The 11,982-nt window shown below is 35.5% G+C and overlaps 1 protein-coding gene across 8 annotated transcripts in view; it reads left to right on the top strand.

Moving 5' to 3' along the window:
* LOC120427862 (uncharacterized) overlaps window positions 1-8,396 on the top strand; it is a 131,272-nt gene extending 122,876 nt beyond the window's left edge. For all 8 annotated transcript variants that reach the window (XM_052707609.1, XM_052707610.1, XM_052707614.1 and 5 more), the window contains 2 exons: window positions 31-152; window positions 6,269-8,396. In XM_052707609.1, coding sequence (XP_052563569.1) covers window positions 31-152; window positions 6,269-6,434 — 288 coding nt within the window. In that variant the 3' untranslated portion in view covers window positions 6,435-8,396. The remainder of the gene's footprint in view (window positions 1-30; window positions 153-6,268) is intronic.
* Window positions 8,397-11,982: the final 3,586 nt, after the last annotated feature.

The following is an 11,982-nucleotide window of genomic DNA, read 5'->3' as shown; positions in this document are numbered from 1 at the left end:
ATTGAAAATTTAATTTGTTTCTTGTTACAGGTCCACGAGGATTCCTGGCCGTTTCTCCTGCCCGTAAACACCAAGCAGTTCCCGACGTACCGCAAGGTCATCAAGAACCCGATGGATTTGTCGACCATCAAGAAGCGGCTGCAGGACATGGTGTAAGTATCTTTTTTTCAAATCCATTAAAAGATTGCCCTTGTATACAAAAATGTAAACAAAAATGCAATTATTATCAAAACGTCAGCCAGGGTGACATTGGGTCTGGAAAAAAGGATTGGGACATACAAATATAGGGTAGGGTAGTCATCAATGAGACACTTTTGGTTTTCAACTTTCAACGATTTTTTCTAATTTTTTCATCAGCATGTCTTAATGAGCTTTTAGTTGTATTATCTTTCTTTTAATGTGTTCTATCATTGACCAAAAAATGAGATCGATCCGACATCTACAGCCAGAGTTATTCAACTGTCTCATTGTAGACGCACTTGGCAGGAACAATGAGACAGCTGGGGAACAATGAGACACTCTACGAAAATCAACATTTTTCTAGCAAAACATCATGTTTTTGTATTGTTCCATTGCAGGTGACTTGCCTTGAACATTTTAGAGCTATTTTGCCAACATGAAACTTTTAATAACAAAAGTTACACTAAAAAGTATTTAAATTTTGTAAAATCCATATAATAATACCAAATAACTTAGTTTTTTTGGTTAAATGAAGTTTAAACTCTATAAATATGTCAAAAATCACTTTTAATTCATGTTTTGAAAGATTTCCATCGATTTTGAAAAGTTTATTGAAGAAAAATCAAAGTGTCTCATTGTTACCCATGGGCTGAAATGAGTGGGGAACAATGAGGCAGTCCTGGATTCTGGGTTATTCTAAATTTTGGCCAAATCTAATGAAAGAACATTTGAAGAAATATTAGTTTTTGTGTAAATGGCAGCCTACGAGCGAAAATGTATTTTTTGTCCATGATTTACTTTTACACCCCAGAATCAAACATTTATGAATTACTTTTCAAGGGAGCGTCCATAACCAAAGCCACTTATATGGCAGACGTGTATCCCAGTAGACACACCTTTCCCCCAAATATGAGCCTGATTGGTTGAAACTACGACTTGTGAGAGCCATTTTATCATTGTTCCCCGTGTCTCATTGATGACTACTCTACCCTACAGTATGTAAAAAAAAGTTTGTACACCCCTTGGGCACTATACGCATTTTATGATGAAATATGCAAAAAAAATGAAAGTTTGATAATATCCTAGTTTATTGAAACATAAGAAGTTAGGCCGTTGCAAACACTTTTCAAAGTTTATGTCCCCCCCCCCTTCAAAATTTGTCCTAAAAATCAGGGGGCAAAAAAAATATTTTTTTCGAAAAACTTCAAAATTTTAATATAAATAGAAGTTAAATCAACTGAAAACAATCTAAATTGCATTTTTCTGCATTGATAATCAAAAAAAAAAAATCGCAAAAAATTGAATTTTCGTCAATAGGGGGAGGGGGCAGAATGGTCCGCCTAAGTAAAATGCGCCAAAAACCATAGAAAAACATAAAAATTTATGAATTCAATGTAGTAGGCTTATGCTTTGGGATGTTCCCTTCAATGTTGTATACTTGGTTGATGAAAATTTTTAGCTTGTAACTATTTTTGAGCCACTTAAAGAAAAATGTTTTTTCGACTACTTTTCCAGGGTGCGGGGCAGAATAGACCACCCTGTGGGGCAGAATGGGCCACCTTAGAAAACAAGCCATTTCGTCTAATACAATGTTGAAGGGAGATAAGAAATGACTTAAGGTACCTTTCTAACATAGTTTCCATGAAGTTTGACCACTTTTATAAAAATAGTCACTTGCCAAAACAAACATTTTTGAAAATAGTGTTAATATGTTGAAATAAGACACTATTTTTACAAATAAAAGTCAAAACAACTGAAAAATCAACTATTGTTGCATTAACAGTGATTTGTGAAGCTAACAGGAGTGAAATAATCCATTTAATCGAAATTTCATAACTTTTGATTGTTTTTATAAGGCAGGATAAGGGTGGTCCGTTCTGCCCCCAAGTGGATTTTAATTTAACACTTCCACCACCAAGTCTCTAAATGATGTTAAGGTTCCGTTGTTGTTTGTATACCTTGGTAGTAACATCTAGTAACGTTATAAGCATTGAGCAAACTTTTTCAAACAATCCAAATTTTCAGAAAGCTTATTTAAAAACCTCGAAATAAACAACATTTGCGTAGTTTTGTCAATAAATTTACATTTTTGCACATAATTTGAAAAATACAATGAATTCAAACGTCGTTTTCGGTATGGGGATGTTTTTTGACGTCCTTAATAAGACCCTTGCCTTACAATTGGTCTAAATCCATTCTAAAGCCCAAAACCAAGGGTGGCCCATTCTGCCCCCCTGGTCCATTCTGCCCCCCCTGCCCCTATTTAGATATTTTGGAAACCAATGATTGTAAAACAGGTGTATAATGCAATTTAAAACACTTTTTTCATTCAAATGTTGAAACCATGGCTCGTAAATTCAATTTTTAAACTTTTTTTTGCCTCCCCTCGACTTTGATCAAAGGCGAGGGACATAAACTTCAAAAAATATTTGCAATGGCCTTATTGGAAAAGTTTTATGAATGAATATCTGAATTTCAATATATTTTCATGAAAATTAAATATTTATATGTGAAAAACTCGTTAAACTGAAAGATTGTGTTCAATAAAAAAGGCATTTTTGGCCTTTTTCCATTCGACCTTTTGTTCACTTTTGACTTTTTGCCCATCGACTTTATGTTTTTCGACCTTTGTCATATTTTAAACTTGAGATATTTTTTATTTAAAAATATTAAAATTTTCAGTGAGAAAAGTGTATGGTTTCGACCAGCGATGGAAGAATCATCAAAAAAAAAAACTGTTGACGCTCATCAAGAGAAAAAATCGAAAGGGAAAATGGCTCTCCTCTCTCGCGCACGAGAGATCGTTAGAAGAAATCTAAAAAAATATCATCTTGATTTTTCGGCGAAACGTCTATTTCACTACCTACTACACTTGCAGGTGTAACGCCACACGATTAAAAATGACCTGTCACTTTTTGTAGATTGGGAATGTGTGTAAACCAATCAAGTTAAATAATTTTAAGTGATGCTATCAACGAAATTCTCAAAAAAAATCTACTGATTCATTGTTTTTTTCGAGAAGTTTGGGAGCGACTTTCTTTTACGTGGTTCGTCTTTTCTCTCTTTCGCGGAAATGATTTTTTTCCGATTTTTTTTGCGATTATTCCAACCCTGGTTTCGACAAAGTTGCTAGGGTAGGCATGCCGAACAACTTTCCTGATGTCGAAAAAAAATCTCATCCCCCAGACCCAATGTCACCCCTGATGACGGTACAGTAAAAAAAGATGTCTTGAGTTTATTTGACACAAGGTTGTTAACGATAAAATTATCGAGTGTCGATAATGATAACGATAATCTATCGTTTTCGTTATTTAGATGATTCTATCGGGATAATATTTGCAACGATAAAGGAATATAACTCATTTTTAACTTGTTTTTAAAATTTACTTGATACAACCAAATCATGTTAAATTTTTAAGAATATATATATTTTTTTGTATTTACTTTTTTAAAACTGACTACCTATATTAGTCAGTTTTAAAGATTAAATACAAAAAAATAAATTCCTTTTTTTTCATAATTATCAATATTGGTATCAAACGAAGCGAGATTTTGTATGCATTTTCACTTTATTAGAGTTTTTTTTTTGTAAAATAGGTACTCAAATTTTAACAAAATACCTTTTTTCAAATACTCGAATTTTCAAAAATTCTCAAAATATGTTATAAAAACGGTATTTTAAAAATATGCTATTTTGTCAAAATTTGAGTATTTACAAAAAAATAAAGTGAAAATAGGTACATGAAAAATTTTGCTCCGTTTGAAAAAAATTGCTTCATTTGGTATTGCAAATTTTATATTGCATATTGCAAATTACATGAGTATTTTCGCAAAAAATACATTATTTTATGAAAATTTGCGAATTATGAAAACTTGCGTGTTTTATCCAAAAAAACAGTATTTTGCAAAAAAAAAAAAAAAAAATTAGGAAAGCAAAAATACATACAGAATTTCACTTCGTTTGATACCTCAATTGCAAAAAAAAAAAAAAAATGAAATTTGAGTTAATTGAAATCTATCGTTATCGTTTTTTGTTAAATCTTTCGGCGATAATCTTATCGCCGATAATAGACGATAACTCGGTTTTTAAATCTTTCTAAAATCGATTGATTCAACCATATCATGTTTAATTTTCAATACTTTCACTAAGAATATATTTCGTGAAAACCTAGTAAGTTTCAAAGTATAAATATATACTCAAAATTGTTCACAAAATACCGTATTTTTAAAGAAAATATTCTAATATTTAAAATATGCTATACTGCCCATGTTTGCATTAATGTCCCATATGCAAAAACAGCAGGCTGATAAAAACGCATTTGAAGTTTGGCACATAAGGCTACGTGTTAAGTTTTTGCGATATAAAACTGGATTTCCTCCTGATTTTTAGAACAAAGTACTGGACGTTGTAGGCTCTTATGAAAGATCACACGATTTTGAATCAAACTGCATTAATAACTCAAAAGCGATAAAATGCATATGGGACAATTATGCAATCAGGGGCAGTATATGGGTATCAACAAATTGAAATTTCGTATGCTTTTTCAATTTATTACAGTTTTTTGTAGAAAATACTAAAATTTTCACAAATTGCCGTATTTATCGAAAATACTAAAAATTTAATATGTGCAATATGGGTCACCCCTACGATAACGATAACCATTATCCTTATCGTCAGACGATAATTTTATCGATTAACAACCTTGAAAATTTCGCTTCGTTTGATACCCATGATAGCGAATTTTAAAATTTATAAATTACACTTTATTCTGTGAAAATTTTATTATTTTACAAAAAAACTCTGATTATATATATAATTTTTGAAAAAAATACAGTTTTTTTTTAGGATTTTACGAAAAAAAAAACTCTAATAAAAGCAAAAAGCATGTAAAATTTTGTTTTGTTTGATACCCATGCAAATAAGGCTGGTACAAATTTTATTTAAAGTTTTTGTCCCCTCCCCTTCAATGTTGGCCCGAAAAATCAGGGGGCAAAAAAATATTTTTTCAAAAAACTTCAATATTTTTATAAAAATTTAAGTGCAATTAGTTAAAATCAATTTAAAATGAATTCCCCTGCGTTTAGAATCATTTTTAGCATGTTTGGGTTGATATAAAAATCTTTTGAATTTTTGAAAATTTTCGATGTCTACTATCGCTAAAGTTTTTTTTCGCTAAATTTTTTGTTTTCGTCAAATTTTACATTTTTTGAAAACCTTTTTTTTGCAAAACAACTGAACTAGTATAAAATACATTTTAAAACACTTTTTCCATGCAAATGTTGGAACTATGGCATGTTATTTGAATATTTATATTTTTTTTATTTTTTTGCCCCCCCTCGACTCCGGCCAGAGCCGAGGGACAAAAACTTTTAAAAATATTTGCATCGGCCTAATGAAAATTCAAGTATTTTCAAAATACAATTCAGAGTCCATTATCCGAAGCCTGGATTATCCAATGTACGATTATTCGAAGGTTTGTACAGGACTTCGAAAAAGTTGATTGTCTATTAAATTACAAAATGCATTTTCAATACTTCGTCATCGCCATTTTGGCCGCCATCTTTGATTTTAAAATTCTAAATCACTTTAGCGTAGTTTAGGAGTTATACTTGAGCTCGACAATCAAAAATAAAACAACAAAAAAATTTTTTTTTATGTGTTTCGATTATCCGAAATTTAATTTTTCTAAACCCTTCAGTTTGGACTATGTACTGTATTTTGTGAACATGTTTGAGTATTATACTTTTAGTCTTACTAGAATGATAAAAAAATATATTCTTGGTGAAAGCTTTGAAAATTTTGCATGGATCATCCCAACCAGTAACCGTTATCGTTAGACGCTAATATTGACGATATTTTTATCGAATAACAACCATGATTTGACACATTTGATAACTGCCTTTTTGTGAACATTGCCAAAAATAATAATAATTTTTTTTCAAGTTTAATAATTATACTTCCAATTATTGTGAGAAGCTCAAAAATCACTCGCAATACAATTTGTCACAATTTTAAACATACAGAAAAAAACAATTTACCTAGTTTTTTTTTTAAATGTATCCTTCATTTTCCTTCTCTCCCTTCCAGCTACAAATCCCGCGACGACTTTATCGGCGACGTGCGCCAAATCTTCGACAACTGCGAGATGTTCAACGAGGACGACTCGCCGGTGGGCACGGCCGGCCACGGCATGCGCAAGTACTTTGAGCAGCGCTGGGCCGAACTGACGGAGAAGCACTCGGGTTCGTCATGATGCCACGCCCCACCTGCTGTGGCTGTGGCTCCCCCGTCGTCGGAACCGGAGCCTCCAGTTGAGGCTGAGGCTGAGCATGGTGAGTTGGGTGCACAGGAGAGGGAGAGGGAGTCCTCGTCGTCGGAAGTGGTTGAGGGGAGTGTGGAGGCGACGTTGGCGGTAGCGGATGATTTAGGTTAGGTGAATCTCGCCAAGCGAGAAATTTGGGGGGAAAGTACCGTTGCAGTATTTTTTCTTTCAAACCTTTTTAAAGCTTAGGTTTTTGTGTTGTCAAGCTGCACAGATTTGATTGACTTTTAGACGAAACGAAACGAAAACAACGGTTCAGTATTGTTTGGCAAAATACGGAAGAAGGCTCTAGCGTTTAAGACAAAGTTTGGAAACGAAAGAATTTTGGAACGATGGAGGAGAGAAAAAAATATCAAAATCATTAAACTCAAAAACAAAACACATAACTTAAATGTATTCAAAAAACAAGAAAATAGACTGTTTTACACAAGTAATGGACAAACGATAACTTATTAAACTACAAAACAAGCTCCCCCTTTAACCTTTTAGCATTAGAGTGCGCAGTTGTATTACGAGATAAAGTATAAAAACCTTTCTAAATTACACACTCACACAACAAATTTGGACGAAAACCTGGGTCGTCGTCACTCTTAAATAATGCAACATCAAAAAATTAAATCAATATATTTTCGTCCCCCACAATAATTCGGAGGAAAAATTGATTGGACAACTCTAACCAAGAAGCTGTGTAAATTAACGAAATCTCCCCCTCCGTGTAATCTTGCAAAGAGATTGATGTAAATAGTAGCGTTTACGATTGGTCCTCACCGCGTTTTTTTCTTTCTTACCGTTTAAGTGCAAACACTGAGAAAAATTGACGTTTTAAACAAAGGAAGGTGATTTCAACGCAGTCTGATTTTTCTAGGTTCAACTTTATCGTTTCTCACACTTTCAGAGAAGGCTCTCTTTTGTCTGCTTTTTTATATGAAAATATATATATATATATTCTTATTCCTAGTTGGTAAGGTAGGGAGACTACAAACACACACAATAAACGTTTACACTCTAAAATGGAATCCCACACAACCACACACAAAGCGAGCGCGAATGCGAGAATGCGTTATTTATGAAGCTGAAAACATAACAAGAAAAATCACATAACGTTAGGAATTTAAATGTTTTGTAGAGAGATCTGGCAAAAAAATAAGATCGACTTAAGGCATTAAAACTAATTATACTTGTACATTGGATTCGCTTCTCTAAAATCCCCCTCTAAAATATATCTATGATACGAAACTCAAAAGTAAACCCACTTTCACAACACTGACAGAAACGATGATTATATTTATGAGACCCTCCCCCCCAATTAACAATATTAAAAACAAAATCATAATAAGCGCAGTAGTGATTCAATGTGAGAAATACTGTCGATGTACTGAGAGGAAAATAAAGTAAACATTTAAAAAACGCAACCAATTAGATGCCGCCGAAACTTGCTAAACCACGTTGGTAGCGCGTAGATTTTAAAACTCACCCACAAGTTTGATAAGTTCGTCCCACACAACAATCACACAAACAACAACACTTTTTGCGTTAAGGATTTCTGTGCGCTAAAAAAAAAGCAAAAAAATGGCATTGACTTATAGTGAATTAAGACCGCCCCCTCCCTTTTCGTCTTTTTTTTTAAATATTGTAATAAGCATTGTAGTATTCTTAATTCTTAATTTTTCCTTTCGTTTGATTTGCGTCCAAACATTGTGCTGAGAAGAGGTGAAGTTAAAATAAAACTAAACACACAATAGAAGAAAGAGTGTGTACCGGCAAGAAAAAAAAAACACAGCAACAGCAAACAGTAACAACAACAAGTATGTTATTATAAATGTACATATTTTGAAGATTTTGCTAGTAAGGTAACTATAAATAGAATAAAATTATTGATGAATATAAAAAAAAGTTTGTTGGTATTTTTATTTAACTTGAAAGAAATGCTCCGTCCGTGTTCCCATGGCTGTAGAATTCTGCAGAAGAAATGTTGCAATTCCGCATGTACGGGAATAGACCTAATGTTATGCTTGTTACTATTCGAGTCGCTCAAGGAGCTATTACACTACCACAAACAAACAAACAAACTCGCAAACAAGGCAAAATATATGAATCTGACGTTTGTACAAACAAATCACGGCAACCAAACGAAGCAGGCAAACTGGCAAACTGTCACAAAGTGCGAGTTTGTTTGTTTGTTTGCGTAGTGTAATAGCTCCTTCACACACATTTTTCTCTCCTTTCCTTTTTTATCTTTTTTGCTTGTGCTTGCTTGTGGTGACAGCAATCATTTGAGTGCACTCATTGACCAAGTGAACGGAATTTTGGTAGAACTCAATTAAACCGCGAGCAAGTACAAGCAAAAAAGAAAAAAGGCATTTTTTCGAAAAGATCGGAAAATTCCACGAATGTTTCATAGTTTAACATTGAAAATCGGACCATTAGTTGCTGAGATATCGACCTTAGAAAATGGTGTGCTGTTTGGGTGGGACTTAGAAAACATAAATTTTCTTGTTTTTAAACCTTTGCATGGCAATATCTCAGCAACTAGAGGGTGACGATTCTCGAGATTTTCAATTTCCCGGGAATCGAGAGTAGAGTTTGGACATTTGCCGGGAATTCCCGGGACCCGGGATTTTTTTTACTATGCCAATAGTGCCAAAAATTCAAAATGATAACTAATAAATTTGTTTGTTTTCAATGAATTCAATTACAATAAGTTCATAGTAATTCTATAAAACGTTAATTTAAGTAGCATCATTATTTTGAGGAACTTTATAAAACCTTTTGATTTTTTTTCTGAATCTGCAAATAAAAAATCGTTTCTTGAGCATTTTAAGGCTCGAAATTGTAGTTTAAAATATTTACGAATCTTAATTCGCACTAATGATTTTTCAAAATTTGCACAAACTTGTTATAAGATTTTTGTAAAAAAAATAACAGCTTATATTTCATTTCCCAGTATCGGGAATTCAGCAATATGATAACAGCGACTCAAAACAACAAATTAAACAGTTTTTTTTTTGTAATTTTTAAGGTTAACCGAAATATTTATTGAAGAAATATTTCTGTTATCAGGAAAACCCAAATATTCACAAAAAAAAAAATAGATTATGAGGATTGATATTCTCGAGAGATGATATGGAAATCGAAGTTAACTTGAAAAAGCTTGTCCCTCTTAGAAATAACTTTAAAAAATAATATTAATATTTTTAAGGTAAATAATATTTTAAGTCCCTCCGTGTACGCACGAGAGCATGCAGCTAGTGCTAAGTGCTCCATCGTTTTTTCGAGTTTTTTCGCCGTAATTGATTGTGGTTACCCGCGAGTTTGCTTCTCCAGCATGCCAAAGGCCGGCCGTGGCCGTGGCAGTTCGAGTGCGGCCTCGAAAAACCCGCGAAGTTCGTCTACCGGCCGTGTGCAAAAAGGTAAACAAACCAACGCCGTGTCGGCCGCCATCGCGCAGGGGAGCGTCAGCGCTGAAGGCATCGACAAAAAGTTACTACATCCCGGCTACGTTCCGAGATCACCAGTGCGAACCCGTTCCGGTACTTCCGGTGCCACGACCAGTGGCACATCAACATCCGCCAACATCCCCATCAGGAACGAGTTCCAGATGCTGAGCGACGACGAAGAAAATAACAACTCTGACGGTAGCAGCACTACCGACGACGACGACGACGATGATGGTCGTGCACGGAAAAAAGTGCCGACGTCAAAAAAGAACAATTCTCCAACGGAACGTAGACCACCTCCAATTTTTGTTTTGGACACGTTAGCGGACGATGTTGACGAGTTGCTGGAAGGCCTCGGATATTGTCTGAAAATCGGTAAGTCGGCAGTGCAAGTGATCACACTGACCAAAAAGAATTTCGACCTGGTGTTTGAAGAATTGAAGCGTAGCAACTTCAACTTCTACACATTCAACCCCGAGAAGCCCCCTGTTAAGGTCGTCTTGCAGGGTTATCAAGACCGTCCGATCTCCGACCTGAAGGGTCACCTTTCGGACGCCGGAATAAAACCGCGGGAGATTAAAGTGCTCTCGCGCAAGACAACGGTGACAGGTACACACACACTGTACCTGTTGTACTTCGACCGCGGCACCGTCAAGATCCAAGACCTGCGGCGGACTAAAACGTTGGACGGTTTTTGGGTAAACTGGCGGTTTTACACCAAGAACCCGACGGACGTAGCGCAATGCCACCGTTGCCAGAAGTTCGGCCACGGCTCGCGGAACTGCAACCTCCGGCCCCGCTGCGTGAAGTGCGGTGAGTCACACCTCTCGGAGGCGTGCGCACTGCCACGAAAGGCGGACTTGGGGGACAAGGCAGAACAAACCAAGCCGCGCGTAAAGTGCGCGAACTGTGACGGCAACCATACCGGCAATTACCGTGGATGCGTCGCGCGCAAGGCCTACCTCGAGGAGCAGGAAAAGAGGAAGAAGAAAGCAGCAGCGTCCCACCCTCCTCAGCGAAGTACGAGCGCAGCCGTTCCTGCAGCTGGACAGCGTACGGTTCCTGCGGAAAACTCAGCGTTCCCTCCTGGTTGGGGGCGTTCGTTCGCCAGCGTGGTCGCTGCCGGTAGCGGCAGTACGGCCCAGCAAGAAGTCACCGGGGAAGATCTCTTCACCCTGCCGGAGTTCTTTGCTCTCGCGGGGGAGATGATGACGCGGTTTCGGAGCTGCCGCAACAAGGCAGAACAATTCCTGGCCCTTGGGGAACTGATGATCAAACACATCTACAAAGGATAAATGACCTGTGATCTATATATAAGCTTTCTCTTTCTCTATCCCCTTTCCTTTGCAATTTCTGTAAGTTTTTTTTTATAGTTTTTTCTTACTCTTGCTAGTGCCTTAGTTAAAGAAATAATTGTTCCTAAATGGATTATGATGCAACACACAGCTGTAAGGAACTCCAAAACTCTGTTATGCACTTCAAAATAACTCATTGTATCTTGATTATTCACCAATAAAACCGAATTGAAAAAAATTGAAAAAAATAATATTTTAAAGGTAAATTTTGGGCTCTACATTTTTTTGGTTTCTCTCAATAATAGTTATTGGAATTTTTGACAAGTTAAAAATTTACACTTTCTGTATAAGAAGATTAGAGAAGCATTGGTTTATTCGAACTTGAGCATCAAACATTGAACATTCAATGTTCTAAACTATTTTGAATTTTTCAAATGTTTTTCTGATTAGTTTATATAATTTTGCTTCGATGTTTATATGTTTAAAATTTCCCGGGAGTCTCGACCGAATTTCCCGGGAATCGAGAGGTCCAAAAATGGTCGATTTCCCGGGAAATTTTTCCCGGGAATTCCCGCTCGTTACCCTCTATCAGCAACGAAGGGTCGTATCAACAAAGTTTAAAAATGCAAAATATAGAAAATTTTCTCAGCTTTTCAAAAATATTTTTTTCAAAGGTGGGCAAATATGTGCACTAATTTTAACAAATGAAAAACTGCGACTATTTTCAAAAAATTCACCTAAAAATGG

Source organism: Culex pipiens, chromosome 2 (genome assembly GCF_016801865.2).
Source record: "Culex pipiens pallens isolate TS chromosome 2, TS_CPP_V2, whole genome shotgun sequence".
Lineage (NCBI taxonomy): Eukaryota > Metazoa > Arthropoda > Insecta > Diptera > Culicidae > Culex > Culex pipiens.
This window is presented reverse-complemented; position numbering and strand designations above follow the sequence as displayed.